Genomic DNA, 16,627 nt, shown 5'->3' on the forward strand with positions numbered 1-16,627 from the left:
ACTCTTTTAAGAGTCTACTTCAGTGATAAGTTGGACAACAAGATTGCATAGGAAGTTTCCTTCATTCTAGAAATAGGAAATTCACCTCTCTACATAAACTTACTATTTATTTAGAGGTGGTTCTAAATTTAATGATGGTTGATTTCAAATCAAAAGATCCATGCTTTGCTCAGATGGGGGTCAGCAGTGAGGGGAGACACTGGGAAAAGCCATGGCTGGCTCTGCTATGCAAGCACAAATTCTCTCTCCTAGGTGGACATCCTGGCTTTCCTTTATGGCACTAACCCTGGCCTTCCCTTCTCTGTAACTCCCTGCCCATGTGCCAAGTGGCCCTCAGAGCACACTTTTCCAGACCTGAATGAGTGCTTTCTTGTGGCTTCTACCACTGTGATTGGGGCCTGATTGCCCTGCCTGTAGAACTCGTACCACCCCAGGAACAGGCCAAGGGAAGAGTTGATGGTCACACATCCTTCTATACCTCCACTTTTCATTTTTCTGTTAGGGGCAGAAGACAAGTATGAGGACAGGTTTGATTTTTAAATTCTTTAACAAAGTGGAAAGGCAAAGATGTCTTCCAGAGAATACTGTTTTACTTAACAGCGATATGTTTTTGAGTAAACACCAAGATCTCTGTTTCTTTGGCTACAAAGGGAAAATACTAGCCTGTCAAAGCCTGCTGTAGGATTCGGGGTGAATGAAGGATAATCTTTGCTTCCATCACTACCTTTTCTAGCTCATCACTGTGCCTTCTTTCTTTCCTAAGAAAGACATCACACCCCTCTTTCCTCCCTTCTGTCTCTCCTTCCCCTTATCAAGGTCCAGGCAGAGCTGAAGATGAGGCTGAGGTCTAGAGTTTTCTAGAGAGCAACTTAGGATGACGTAGAAGGGAAAGGTCAATTCTAGCCCCTTTGGTCCTTGGTGACAGAGGGGCTTGCTTAGGATGGGTAACATCTGTCTTGCTGGGAACATATATTTAGCCAGTTTTCACAATGCCTAGAATGTGTATGTCTATTTGCACAAGATTGTCTTTTCCTATTTTGGAGTGGTCAGACATTTTATTTTTGTTCAAAATTATCTGGAGTTTTAGACAAACTTGCAAAACTGTGCTTTTATTAAGTGACTTTTTGAATAAACTTTTTGGTATTCTGAAGTAAATGTATTTATTTATTGGTATGTGCAATGAAAAACTTGGTATTTTCCCATATGACATTATGTATGTTATAGAATTTAGTGTTTGTCTAAGTACAGACATATACCAACAAATTAAATTTGAATCATTTCAACACTACTGTGTCTTTTTTTTTCATACCAGAAGGGAAACATCTCTAAAATTTATCTTACTATGTCACCCAAGCAAGGCCTCTAACTCTGTCTCATCTTCCCAAATGCTGGGCTTATAGGCATGGACCAACCACTTTACCTACTAGCCTCTCACCTAAAAAATATTATAATACCATTTAGTGTTTGGGGCTTTCAAGTGGTTATGTGGGTGGGTAGCAGTATGAAAAGGGGCATAGCTTGTTTAAAACTAGTGACATGTAACACTTCAGTCTATTCTCCGTGCTCTTCAAGTTTAAGGATCATGAGAGGTGGGGAAAAGTGGGAAAATAGTGAAGTTAGGAAATACTAAGTAGTCCTCTTCAGTCATCGGAAGGACCTGGTTGGTGGTTCTAGTTGTTCCCAAGTATGCCTTATAGGCCTGAATCACAGCACCCACACAGGGCTATAGGAGCCAAAGGCCTTTGGGCTCAACTGGCAAACAGTACAGGAAGACTCAGCAACTTGACTTCTGGCCTTGCTCAGTCTCCCTGTTTAATTTTTCCCACCCTGTGGAAGATCTGAAGCCAAGAAGACAGGAGGCTATAGTGTAGCTAGAAACACACTTGAAAGCTGGCCTAGAGACTACCAAATGACCCTGGGCTACTTACTGCAAGGGTAGACTTAGAAGGTGTCAGATATGACCAATGAATGCAGAAGCACAGGGCTGGAAAACAGTGATGATTCTATTGCTAAGCATCATGCTTAACATACTTGAAGCACTTTAAAAATAGTATCTCACTTAATCCTAACGATTTACCCCCTGAGGGGTAAATACTAGTCTCAACTCACACACAAGGAAACTGATTCTCTAAGGAACAGTCTCTGTATAAAGAAAATGGCAAGAGGCCAGTATATCTGACAAATGTTAATGGCCAAGGCAGTCACAGATTTGTTCATGTTTTTCCCCAACATTACTGAATAACTGATTCACTATGGACCACAAGCAGATCTAGATCAAAGGTAGATTTAAGAGTGTGATAATAAGTGGGGCTTATCCCTCCAGATTGAGACTTTTAATGTGACCAAGGGCATTCCCTACCTGAACCATGGCCTATCTCCTGTGGCCTCTGTGGAAAAGACTGTATGAAGGATATTCTAAAAAGAAAAGAGGTTTTTCTTTGTTTAGTCATGTGTCCAGGAATGGTTCTAGTGAATATTTATTATCTTGGTGGATAATTACTACTAAAGCTTCCTTTTCCCAAAGTGTTCTAGTTTGAGCTTTAAGTTAATCATTTAAGCCATAGAAGGGCCAAAGAATGTGATTCTCACAGGCTATTATTTCTAGAAGCTTAATACACCACTTCGGAAGCTAACAAAATGCTTTTCTTGTGAAGGGCTCTCTGGGCGGGCTCACTCACCTGATTTACCAAGCATGGTCCCTCCCAGGTGATGTCGTTGGTTCTTCTTAAGCCAACTATCTTTCCTAAGCAAACTAACTTTCCAGAGGTATGACTGTGTACTCCATCATTCTGAGGTAATTTCAGACCTACTGTCATGTAATTTATCAAGTTCTTCTCTGCCCCTGGCTCTAGGATATGAAGACAACAAAAGCCAGTTTCATGATTTGGGGGCCTGAAGATAAATATCACCTAAAGATATAATAGTTCTGGAAAACTTAAAAAGACTGTCTAAACCCTAAATTGAAATACAATAAAACTTTTTTTTTTTTTTTGCCAGTCCTGGGTCTTGGACTCAGGGCCTGAGCACTGTCCCTGGCTTCTTTTTGCTCAAGGCTAGCACTCTGCCACTTGAGCCACAGCACCACTTCTGGCCGTTTTCTATATATGTGGTGCTGGGGAATCGAACCCAGGGCTTCATGTATACAAGGCAAGCACTCTTGCCACTAGGTCATATTCCCAGCCCCAAAACTTCTGACATATAACTCTACAGTAATATAGCCTAATAACAAAAGACCAAGATAGACGGTAGGCAAGAGCCATCATGAGGGCTTAGTACTTCTGACTAGAATTGTTTCCACCCCTCAAAGAGTTGCTTATCCAGCATTTTACATACCAGCCTCATAAAAATGCCTGAACATCCATATATTCTCACAACCACTGCTTTTGCCAACCCTACTCTTTCTGCCAAAAAAACATCCTTTCTATTCCTTGCCCACTTGGATGTGGAAGTTCCTTGAAATTACTTTCACAAAAATTACTTTCTTTCCCTTGTGGTCCTGTACTTTGGGATCCATATCTCAATCAGTATAAACTATAGTACCAAAAGGTAGTGATTATACATAATCTAGAAATTATGCCATTTTATATGCATTGATAATTTAATGCTTAAAACCCTGGACTTTTACTACCCTTATTTTACAGATGAAGAAAACAAGATTCAGATGTCTTAAGGAGCTGACCCAGGATTCTACAGCTAGAGTTTATACACAATTCAAAATATTGAGCCTTTTTAACAGCTCACAGTTTCTTTTACTGTCAGGCTCCCACATTAAATGGAGGTTTTTTTAAAGAAAGGAATTGGGCCTTCTGTTCACAGTATCACGGAGCAGTTATCTACTAAATGAATTGATGAGTGAATAAGCAGGAAGGAAACAAAAGCATTTATCTATATTACAAGAATTACGTTCTGGGGCAAAAACAGAAATGTGAACCAGTGACCCAGGATAAAATCATCTCTCCTTAAATCAACCCCTATGATGAATGAAAGGAAATTCCAAAGAAAACTTATTGAAACACTAAAGAATGCTTTTTTAACTTTTAGCATTTTATATTATATCTAGGTTGACTTTAGTACATTTTATACTGTATTCTTTACAATGTAAATCAGATGATCTATATAGAAATACATGTGATACAATATATTTTCTATACATTCAATTCTCAATTTTTTTCTATAGTTCAATTACTAACAAGTAATTCCCAAAGTAGCTAACAGATTATCTTACTTACCTTCTGACAGTTTGTACGTCAATATGAGTGGTTTTAACTACGTTCCTGGTATCATGTTTATGCCAGGTACAATGAACTGTATCTACCTTTATATAATTTCCTAATTTTTGTGTCTATCCCATTTCCTGACTGGGAATGTCTTGGGGAACATGCCATCTTTAAACTCGCATGTCTTACATTGTTTAAATTCACTCAACCCTGATGTTAAACAAAAGTCACAGGTACTGTCTTATCTCATGAAAACACACATCAATAGCCTTTAGTTTGGTCGAAATCCTCCTAGTAGTCCTAATTTACTTCCTACTTGTCCTAAACTCTTCCCGAAGCCCCAAATATTCAAATGCAGAGCACACAGTCCCTTCTAGGCATTGTTATGTTGTACTTTCTCTGTTGGGCTGGTGCCCTGTATATATGGGTTCAGTCCTCTTTCTGTTCAATTCATATGGTTATGAGAACATACTTCTCAAGGAGACAACAGAAACTGTTTCGCAGCAAGGACTATTAAGTACACAGATCCTCTCCCTTTGGCTCCTTGGCCTTCCGAGTTACTCACAGCAGGACCACCACACTTAAAAAGGCCTTGCAGCCTCTGCAGACTCAAATCCTGGCTCTACAGAGAAAGGCTATCTAAAGTCCCTGAAGTTTCCTCGGGCTACTCAAGTCCAGAAAGAAGTACTCTGAGCACGATAGTTCTAAGCTAGAGATCCAGGCAATACTAAGAGCATGACAGTCCCCAAATAGGCCTGTGGGGTCATGCCCAGGTCAGTGGGGAGTGTTCCACTATGAAGGAAGCACAAAGGATCTGAGATGGCATCATTGCTCCTTGAGGACCCTCTCTGAAAGGAAGAGGCTTCAGTGTAGGGGCAGTCTTGTCCTGTCTTGGGCCCACCGTCCCCACACACAATACAGTCTTTTCTTCCCAGGGGACCACTAACCTGCTCATGGCCCAAAGAATAAGGCATTGTGGAGTCTGAAATCTTCACTCTTGCAACTTTAAATCCTCATCATCTGTTAACTGATGTGCATTCACAGGTAAACTCTTAGCAGAAGAGTCAGACTTTTGCCCAAGTGGTGCCATCTGTAAATATGATACACCATATGTAATTACTCGATTGATTAAATTCTGTTATGGGGGGAAGGCAGAAAAAGAAAGAATGAAGCTGTCTTATGTACACACTAATGCCTGTGATTTACAAGGTGACAGGTGTGTGAGTACCAGGAAGGATACCATGGGAGTGGCCTGAAAGCTATGACGTTTAAACACAGAGGACACAGAATGCACGGGGCCAAGAACAAAATCAGACAAAGGTCACTTTGGGACTAGAGTAATGGGTATTTCACCAAACTGGCTGTTTTTACTCTAAACCTTGTGGGTTACGCTTCCTCAACATGCCACATGTGTGTGCTTGTTCAGCACGAATGCCCAGCCCTTCATCTCTAAAGTCATGAGGCCAGTCTTCTTTGGTAGTTTCCTCTTTCTCATTGTAGCTATCTGTACTGAATCCAGCATTTTCTGCCAAGACAGCAGGATCCTCTTCTTCCTGAAAACAGCAGGAACATGTTTCTGGCTCTAGGTCATGCAAGGCCATAGAATTATCTTCCTGGACTCTGGGGTCAGTGGGCAGATGTTCCCAGCTCAAATGGTCTGATTCTTCCTCTTCCATCACTCCCATTCTTTCAGCTATTTCTTCAGCAGTGGGCTCTTTTGGATCAGGGTAATCCACCAGGATTGTTTCTTGCCTACGATTGATGCAGTCTGAAAGGTCATAAATTGGATAAGTCTCTTCAGGATAACCTAGAAAGAAAAGTAGCAGAGAGTCTTACAAAGAATGTCTCTTCAGAAAAAAAGTGCCAGGCTCAAAGAGGATTCTCAGGCAACAGCCATCCCATACTAATAAATCCATTCAAGAAATCTTTAAGGCAATTCTAATAGTTTTAAAGTTTCACTTGAACAAATTCCTAGCAATCTGGCTGACTGTCTCGGTGCTCTTTGAAATACAAACCAATGCAGAAGAAAATCCCTTCTTAAGTGCAAGGTGCTTGGGGCAGAGTTAAGTCTCACCTCACGTGCTTCTGCAGTGCTGATGAAGATTAAACAAATAACATGAGCCTTCAGCTTTAAAAATGCACCAAATACCAGATGGATAGAGCTTAGCTTAAGGCTAATGTTTATCATTTCTAATTGGAACCATTTCCAAATCTTCTGTGGGAGGAGGTAAAGGGAAGAAGGAATGCTAATGAGCCTTTTGAAAAATATGCCATGAAGCTTTCTATTCCTCAAAACAATTGAAATGGCTCGAATATGTCAGAAAAAAAGGGGCATTTTAGCAAGACATGTCCAAAATCCCAAAGGACAAGCACTGCATTTTGAGAAGACAGAATCCCATTGTTGGCTTCTTCATCCTCACAAAATGGAACAAAAGAAAACAACGCAGTGGTAAACAAAACGAGTAACACTGGTACTGAATCCCAGCTATGACAATGAGAAAAGAAGAAATGCTGCCAAATTAAGAAAGAGAATGAAATAAATCTGTGTCAGCCAAGCTGGGCTCCAGCGGCAGATGGGCTGTGTGGCGCTCATATGCCAGTGCTGGCAGCGCTGGCCGTGCCCACTACACAATGGGCAAAGGGAAACTCAAAAGCCATTTGTACATTATGATAATCAGAAAACTCGGCTACGTAATGTACAGCACTGTCTACCAATTGTGGAAAAATAATGACTCTTTTTTAGGTACAGTATAAAGTATATAGAAACATTTTTATAACATTTACTGTTTTTTTCTGGTTTTAAAAGTCATACACACTGCAGAAACTTCAAAAAAAATACAGATTTAAAAAAAGAAAACAGAGGGCTGGGGATATAGCCTAGTGGCAAGAGTGCCTGCCTCGGATACACGAGGCCCTAGGTTCGATTCCCCAGCACCACATATACAGAAAACGGCCAGAAGCGGCGCTGTGGCTCAAGTGGCAGAGTGCTAGCCTTGAACGGGAAGAAGCCAGGGACAGTGCTCAGGCCCTGAGTCCAAGGCCCAGGACTGGCCAAAAAAAGAAAAAGAAAACAGAAATCATGCGAAATCTCACCACTGATAAAAATGTGATATATTTACCTCTGTTCTTTTTTTGCCATATAAACATTTTTCTTTTTCCCATTTTGTAATAAAGAAACTCACATTGCATATGAAACATCTTACTCCTTTTTTCTTCCATCCAGCATTGTATCTGTCTGTGAGCTCTTCTTTATGTCTTTAGGCATTGGAAAATAGCCCATTATATAGCTATATATTGACATCATTTACCATTCTCTAAGCCTATTCAGGCAGATTCTTTCCAACTTTCCCCTACTGTAAGTAACATAGTAGTTAAGAGCTCTGAATATAAACCCAGATTCACTTCCCTAATCCTTTAAGATAGAATTCAATAAATATGAAAACTATTCCAAAGAGAAAAGACATTTTAAAAGCCTATTTAATACTCTGCCAAATTACTTTCCAGAAGAGTGGTATAAAATTTCAACTCTACCAGTGATGCAAAACTGTCCATTTTATCACACCCTTGCCAACAATGACAGTACTAAAAGAATCTTGCCAGTGTATTTTTTGTTCCCAAGATTAACCTCCTGTGGACAGACTGCTAGGTAAAATGGAACTTAGCCACTACTGTGGTTATGGTTGCTTTTCTCCTCCACCAGTCACGTTGAAACTCAATCCTTAAACTCATATTGTTGATGGTATTTGTAGGTAAAGGAATGAGAGTAGGATGCCCGCCCCCCCCCCCAAATGGCATTGGTGGCTTTATAAAAAGAAAAGAAAAGTCAGCAAGCTTCGCCTTGCCAATGTGATGTCCTCCATTATGTCATGACCGTAGGAAGCTGTTCAGTTGCCAGATGCTGACACCATGTTCTTAGACTTCCAGAATCATGAGCTAAACAACCTCTATCAGTTACCCAGCCTGTGGTATTGAGTTATAGAACAGAAAATGAACTAAGACAGCTACCTAAGACCTTCACAACTTTGTTGATCAAGAGCAGGAGCTAGGGAAGCCGGCTTGCTAATTAGGTCTCAGCCATTAAATGTTAAAGGCAAATTCATTTGATGGCATGTTCTTGCCATCACCCTATACTGAAAATTAAGATCACCTTTGGAATTCCATAACTATCTGCTTTAGCTCAAAAGGGAAAACAAAGGATTCAGGCTCCAGGCCTAGCCTGACAGCCTTGGGATTCAGTCCATCCTGAGCACCAGGATGGCTCCCAGCCCTAAGTTTTAGGGCCACTTCAGTACCAGCCCTAGGATAGAGCTGTGGACCTCATTATCCTGCCTTACACCTGGCAAACCCAGCCACAAGTTTCCAGTCTTCCCCAGAGCCAATATTGCACCTCTGGAATCAGACACCAAATTGATACCTGACAGGTTCCAAGCCAGACCAGTCCCTATAGCCCCACTCTTACTCCAGGCTGGCTGGGTTGTCTGCATCTTCAGTTCAGCAGAACTAAGGTATGGGCCTATCATAGTACCCCTAATGCTGAGTTGTTCACTACAGCACCAGACTCTAGGGTTAACTTTATGGACCTAGCTTTTTGGTCTAACACTCACTACAGTCATGACTGCTCTTGTACCAAACTACACTCTGTACTCAGGCTTCAGGCCTATACCAGTGGGACTAGATATCAGACCAACTGTAACACCTGGCTAGTCTCTGCAGACTCAGTCACAAGGCTGATTCTAAGTCGAGGGTCAGCCCCTGTGGATCTAAGCTTCCCAGATACAGGCCCCAAATCTACTCCTGAGGACTCAATTAACAGGTCCACCTCAGTGGAACCAGGTTGCAGGTCCAACTCCACAGTCTTAGCACTAGGATAGCCTGAGAACTTGATTCATAAAAACTCAGAAACAACCTGTGTTTCTCAAGTAATAAATGGATAAGCAAACTACAGTATATCCATACACCACTACTCAGCAGTCAAAAGAGAACTATCAAACTTCAACAACATGAATCTCAAAATCAGTATACTATGAAGTCAGAAACCAAAGCACATACACAATATGATCCATTCATACACAAAGAAAAACTATAGAGACAAAGAAGTTTAGCTGCTGCCAGGGAAGGAAGGGATTTTTCAGGCTAATGAAAATGTTCTATACCAAGACTATGGTATGATTACACAACTGTATACATTTGTCAAATCATTCAACTATACACTTAAAATCTGTAAGAATTACATATATATAATATGTATATTGTATATATAATATATATGCACATATATTGTAATTCACTATAAAACTGACTTTCGAATTATTAGTAAGTTCTCTTTTGGGGGCTGACAGGTAATGAGGAAATGAGAAGACAGTTTACCTTCCCAGTCCTCCATATATGGGGCTTCCTCTGCTTCCCTCTCAGGAGTAGATCCGTCAACGAACTTCCCTTCTTTCATGACCCTAGTAATTTCTCGAAGCTGATGCAGCAATTGTTTCTCTTGGTCAGAAGTCACAGTCTGTGCTCTGCTTAGAAATATCAGACAACAGAATGGGAAATACTCCTAGACAATGGACAGAAACATCACTATGATCTATCTGGATCCTAGAGTAGCAAGTCTAAACATAATGGGCAATTATTCCAGGAACTGATCCTGGACTGGCATAGCTGGGGACTTGGGAGGATAGTTTAAGGTTTTGATTTTATAAATGGGAAAACAGGCTGGGAATATGGCCTAGTGGTAAAAGTGCTCACCTCATATACATGAAGCCCTGGGTTCGATTCCTCATCACCACATATATAGAAAAAGCCAGAAGTGGCGCTGTGGCTCAAGTGGTAGAGTGCTTAGCCTTGAGCAAAAAGAAGTCAGGGACAGTGCTCAGGCCCTGAGTCCAAGCCCCAGGACTGGCAAAAATAAATGGGAAAACAAATGCCCAGAACAGATAAGTGATTGCTCAAGGTCCCTCAATGAGTTGCTATCAATACTGAAACAAGACTCCTTAACGCCTCGGCTTTTGAGGTCAGTGTTCTTTCATGATACTTTAGCAACCCACTTTTCTTATCTTCTGGCATTCTCACTGTTAATCTCACAATTATTCCTTTTATTACTTTTCTCTGAAGTAATGTCATCAAAGGAAAATGTTCTAGGCCTTTAGCATCACCAGGGGAAAATATACTACTGGAATCACCAGACTTACTCTATTTTTGCAGGAACAGGGATACATCCTAGAATTCTAGATCCTGATGAATCTGGAAATTCAATCATCCTAACCAGAGAGAAATTGGGGAAACAGATCCACAGAAAGGAAATTACACACATTCATAGTGCTAGTTAATGGTAGTACTATAACTCAAACTTCTGAAAGCTCTGTGTGTAAGTGTGTTTTAGGGGATTTAACCTAAAACAGTTAATCCAGCACTACAAATGAGCCACATCATATTCCAGTACTTTATTTCTAATTTAGAAAACCTGGTTTGAATCTCAACTTAGCTCTGTGTTTCTGGAAAAATATCTATAAAAATAGAGGCTCAAGGATAACTGTATAACTAGTTTCTTTGGGAGAGAAGCACTCAATCACTTGGAAAAAGCATACTTTGCCTAACAAATAAAGACCTGAGCCAGGCACTGGTGGCTCACGCCTGTAATCCTAGCTACTCAGGAGGCTACAATCTGAGGATAATGGCTTAAAGCCAGCCTAAGGAGACAAATCTGTGAGACTCTTATTGCTAATTAACCAGCAAGACAGCTGGAAGTAAAAGTGTAGCTCAAGTGATAGTGTTTATTTGTTTTGTTTTTGTTGCCAGTCCTGGGGCATGGACTCAGGGCCTGAACACTGTCCCTGGCTTCTTTTTTCTCAAGGCTAGCACTCTACCTCTTGTGCCACAGCGCCACTTCTGGCTTTTTTTCTACATATGTGGTGATGAGGAATCGAACCCAGGGCTTCATGTATATGAGGCGAGCACTTTACTTTAGGCCATATTCCTAGCCCTCAAGAGATAGAGTGTTAACCCTGAGCAGAAATCCCAGGGACAGTGTGAGGCTTTGCGTTCAAGCCCCACTAAAGACAGACACATACATACATTAAAAAAAAAAAAAAGAACCCGGTCTGTTTTGACAGCAGTTTTCATCTAGTGGTAGGATATAAGAGGCTGATTCTCTTCTCTCCTTAAAACCTAAATCTTTCCAAATTAACATTCATGGGAGGAGGGAGAAAGTGATGCACCCTGTACTAGCCTTGTGGAGATGCTTTCTTGTGGAGAGGAATAGATTCCTCTGTAGCCAGCCCTGGGCTTATGTCCCTTTTCATGGCCAGACTAACAAATTTTAGCCAAACTGACTAATAGGGTGGAATAAAAGAATGTTTTTCCTTTCAACATTAAGATGTTCATGTGTTTTCACTCATTTCTTTGGGAGAAACACAGAAACACCACAAACTCCACTTCTTCCCCACTAAATGGTTTTGAAGCCATGTCCACTCATTTCATCTTCAGCTAGAATCCGAGATGTACAGGGTCTCTTTCAGCTTTACCCCTCCTATCATACAAAACTCCTGACTCACAATGGCACCTGGGATCCACATAACCCTTAGTTCTTACTATTAAAACAACCCAAGCCAGGAGATGTGACTCAAACCTACAATCCTGGCTACGTGGAAGATGAAGATCAAGGAACTGTAATGGAGGCCAGCCATGGCACAGAAGTTCATTACACTATTATACTGAGCGTGGTGATGCATGCCTGTGATTCTCAACTACAAGAGAAGCACAATGGCTGGGTGCAGTGGCAAGGGCCAGTCATCCTGAGTGACACAGGGGCCAGTCTAGGTTTAAAGTGAGACCCTACCTTGAAAATAACTAAGGTAAAAGGGGCTAGAGGTGCAACTCAAATGGCAGAATGGTTTTCTTGCAAACATTATTAATATATTCAATACCCGGTATCAAAACAACAGAAATTATTGACTTTAAGAGAATTTGTGGCAGACAAGAAGGGCCTACCAGCTTATCACAAACCTCTAGCACACAGGCTTCCCTGACTATATATCTCTGGACTGGACACAGAGCATTTTGATGTTTACTGAATGAAAACTGAGTCTTGATTATTTGCTTCCTAAAACTCATGGGAAACCAGAAGCCCTTAACTAGAAAAGGATGGCTAGGCTTTGAGAAGCAGGAACAGAAAAAAAAAAACTGCAATCTACAGATTCCTTTTAACTTTGAAAAAGTATACTAAATATTTTCCATTAATACATTAGGCAATTAACCATGAGCCACTTTATGACAGCTTCTAAATTTGCTGCAATGAATGTGTTTGTGGATTCCTTATTGTTTTAGAATTCTTGGGAGAGCAGTAATGATACATTCACAACAGTATGAACACTGTGCTCAGACTGTAATTATAAGTCTCACTGGTTTCCATTCCTTGTCATCTGTTTTCTTTTACTTGCTTGAAATCAGGCTCCCATCCCATCATTTTACCAAAACTTACAAAAATTGTCACTCCAAAGTCCAAGGGTCTTTTTCTCCCAGTTCTCAATTTATTTACACTGTGGATCATCCTTCTCATTGAGACTTCTTTCTGAGCCATGAAAATATTCAGTCCTCTCATTTAACAAATTCTTTTAAGCTCTGATCCTAGCTCACTCTCCTTTTCCCATCTCCTAAAACATGGTTTTCCTGAAGGCTCAGTCTTAGGATATAAGTAAAGCATATATTCTGGCCATTTCTTGGGGAGGGCATTTTCAGAGGTGATTCACTGAGTGGAGGGGATACCCACATATAGTTAAATCTTCTAAGTACATGAGTGAACGTAGGTGGCACTATCTGATAGGCTGGGGGCTTGGGTGGAACAAAAGGGGAAAACATAGGAAGTCAGCTAGCAGATATTTTCTCTGCTTCCTGTTCTCCATGAGATGATTAACCTCTGCCACATGTTCCCATTGCCAAGATGTTCCTTCCACCCAGAATCAACAGAGCCAAGGAGTATGGACCGAAATATATGAAAACATGAGCAAAAGCAAATCATTCCCTTAAGTTATTTATGTCAGGCATTTTGTCACAGCAATAAGAAAAGCTAACTAATATATTAGGGAAATAGAGATTGTAGATAGAATTAAGGTTGCTGATATTCTAATAGGGAAATTACCCTGGGCTATCTGAGAGAACACAATGTAATCAATCATTAGGTCCTTAAAACTACAATGAGGAGACAGAAGTGGTCAGAGTGATACAACGTGAGGTCTCAACCCCCTGTTACTATGTTTGAAGATGGAGGAAGGGGTGCCTGAGCCGTGAGGGGTGCCTGAGCCGTGATCCACGGAGTGTGGGCAACTTCTACAAGCGGAAAAAGGCAATCAAACAGATTCTACTACAGGCCTTGAAAAGGGAATGCAATCTTACTGATTTTCACTCAGAATAAGCCTTTTAAACAAGAAACTATTAGATAAGATTTGAGGTAATTTGTAATGGCAGTTAATACTGTTCCTAAAGCACACTTCATGTAACACCTGCCATTGATAACTATACAGAACTGTGTGGAGTGAACAAAAAGAAGTTCCAAAGAAGGTATTATTATTGCTTGTGCCTACTTTACAGTACTCTCTTCACACCTACCTTATTCACTCTATCAAGTTGTGCTGGCATCATCAGTGTGCCAGCCTGGGGACTACAAATCTTAACAATAAAATCTCTGTCCTCAAGAAGGTTATAGATTATTAGGAAAGAAAAAAAGTTAATAGAAAGTAATGTGATGGGGGGCTGGGAATGTGGCTTAGTGGTAGAGTGTTTGCCTAGCATGCATGAAGCTCTGGGTTAGATTCCTCAGTACCAAATAAACAGGAAAAGCCCAAAGTGGTATCGTGGCTCAAGTGATAGAGCGCTAGTCTTGGGCACAGAAAAGCTCAGGGAAAGATCCCAGGCCCTGAGTTCAAGCCCCAGGCTCATCAAAAAAAAAAAAAAGTCATGATACACAGTACTCAGGTGGTATGGGAGTACACAGAAAGAGCACCTAGCCAAGTTCTGCAGATTTGGGAAAGATTTGCCAAAAAAACCCCACAAAGGTATCTGTGTTAAGACTTACTAAGATGAGCAAGAGTAAAAACAGGTCTGTAGTAGGGTCTGGGGTAAGGGTGACAACTCAGGCAAAGGAAAAAATATACAGTAAGCCCACCTTTTTAATGGATTTATTACACATGCTCATTTTGACCAAATGTGGTCCAAAAAACAGTAATCATGCCAAAAGCAATGTCTTTCAAAATTTTCAAAAGCAGACATTTAAATTTCAGCTCAGTGGTTATGCAGAAGCTCTCAGTCAGTTCTGTTGCTACTGGTTGTGTTAAAAATCATTGTATAAGGGGCTGGGGATATAGCCTAGTGGCAAGAGTGCCTGCCTCGGATACACGAGGCCCTAGGTTCGATTCCCCAGCACCACATATACAGAAAACGGCCAGAAGCGGTGCTGTGGCTCAAGTGGCAGAGTGCTAGCCTTGAGCGGGAAGAAGCCAGGGACAGTGCTCAGGCCCTGAGTCCAAGGCCCAGGACTGGCCAAAAAAAAAAAAAAAAAAAATCATTGTATAAGTTGCTGTTTTCCTGACTTTACTTTTATAAAAATTCGTTCCATACAAGTAACTGCAACTTTGCGCAGTAGCAGTGCTGTATGCAGCCAATGAGGTTTATCCGAGGTGCAATTATTGCTAATTGAAAACTTTTCCCATAAGAGCAAATTGCGCCCAATAGGCAAGGTAAATAATCTTCCCAAGCCAAAAAGGTACATAATGTGCTTTATTTAAGTAATAACATAAAGCATTCGGATTTGTTAGAAGGCATGTCAAGTAGTATTATGAGAAAAATGAATCAAATGTCAGCATTTGAACATTTTTTGAAATAAGATCTAGTTTCTTGGTGAGCAGTAATAATGTGTACAAATGGTAAATTTTTTGACAGTCATGTAGCCTACTTCATGAAATTCCAAGTTATGGATGCTCAAACCTATGGTATGTATGAATGATATAGGTAAGTCTGAGTAATTAAAAAATATTTAACTATGTGTTTGCCCTCAACAATAGTCTCTCTGGAACCCTAAGCCTATGGATACCAAGGGTCTAGTGTATGTGGAGTCTTAGTAGCAAATGTGAGCAGATACTCAGAGAAACACAGGTAGTCAGTAGAGTTGGAACAAAGGCAGAAAGAGAGCGCTTGAGAAAGCTAAAGCAATAGAGACAGGCAAGGCCAGACCGCTCAAGATACTGTAGGCCATTCTTGAAAGTACTATACTTTTCAAGATCAAAAGGATCTCCTGAAGGATTAAAATAAAAGACATAATCCATCTCTTTGGAAAGCAGAAGGTGAAATGAATGACAAAAAGGAAACCACATAGACAGTTCAGACCTGTGTCAGAAACAAAGCCATTTACTCATTCATTCTTTTTTCCAATTCAGTTGACAATTTTTTAGTGCTAAGCTCTGGAACTAAGGAGGATAATCTCTGTCTTCATAGAGTTTACAGTCTTTTGCAAGGAGAACAACTTGCTAATTAGGATGAAATGGCAAGGCATGGTGACTGATGACAAATGGGAAGTGAAGGAAAAAGTGCATCAAGGACGGTCTATAATTTCTGCATTGGGAAACTAAGTGGAAGATGCAGCCACCTGTTGGAGTAGGAATATTAAGGCAGAATAGGTTCAGCCTAGGGAAGATGGCTGTACTTTGGGTATTAATTCAAGATATATCTATTATTTAAGGAGGCAAAGGACAGGCATCCTTGAGATCTGTCTAGTAGTGCTCTGAATTTATGTTCAAGAATTAAAGGATCTTAATAGAAAGTGCCCATGTTTTTGATTCTATCATGAAGTAACATATAAAGCTTATATCAAAAATGAAGATCCATATTCAACAAGTATTTACTCACTACCTACGACATGAACACATTGAACAGAATAGACTAGGTCTGTCCTCATGAGATTTTACATTTAAGCAATCCATGCCAGAAATCTACTATCAAGTGACACATGAATACTCTACACAACTGTGGATCTTTGCTACCAGAGGCTTCTGAACCCACACTGTTGACACTGGGCGGGCCATGCCATACTTCCAACAGGTCAGTAATTATACATGGGCATACTACTCTTAAACAAGAAAGTTTACTGACAGTAAGGGCAAAGATGAGGACATCTCACTTCTGGTTCTTAAATCCTTCCCTTACTCTGTCACTGAGCTGAATATTGTGCTTAATATCAGACAAATCATGGTGCAATACTGATCTTCCAGGTTTCATTAGATTTGTGTAACACACTTATGCCATTCTCAGGTGAAAGCTGTCTGATAAACCGTGTTAGATAATATTAAAAATTGTCCAATTTCTATCCTAATGTAAGTACAAAATAAAGCTAAAAAAATACGCATTTCTCTAATCTCAAGCCAAAATCT

General features: G+C 40.5%; 1 protein-coding gene and 1 pseudogene across 3 annotated transcripts in view; one reads left to right on the top strand and one right to left on the bottom strand.

Moving 5' to 3' along the window:
- Window positions 1-5,564: 5,564 nt before the first annotated feature.
- Ric3 (RIC3 acetylcholine receptor chaperone) overlaps window positions 5,565-16,627 on the bottom strand; it is a 34,652-nt gene continuing 23,589 nt past the window's right edge. For 2 of the 3 annotated variants that reach the window (XM_048359949.1, XM_048359951.1), the window contains 2 exons: window positions 9,585-9,733; window positions 5,565-6,024 (listed from right to left, as the gene is read on the bottom strand). In XM_048359949.1, the coding sequence (XP_048215906.1) occupies window positions 5,585-6,024; window positions 9,585-9,733 (589 nt within the window). In that variant the 3' untranslated portion in view covers window positions 5,565-5,584. The remainder of the gene's footprint in view (window positions 6,025-9,584; window positions 9,734-16,627) is intronic. The other variant, XM_048359950.1, reaches the window with a different exon arrangement.
- Window positions 14,833-15,017, top strand: LOC125362805 (annotated as a pseudogene).

The sequence above is a fragment of the Perognathus longimembris genome, chromosome 13, assembly GCF_023159225.1.
Source record: "Perognathus longimembris pacificus isolate PPM17 chromosome 13, ASM2315922v1, whole genome shotgun sequence".
Lineage (NCBI taxonomy): Eukaryota > Metazoa > Chordata > Mammalia > Rodentia > Heteromyidae > Perognathus > Perognathus longimembris.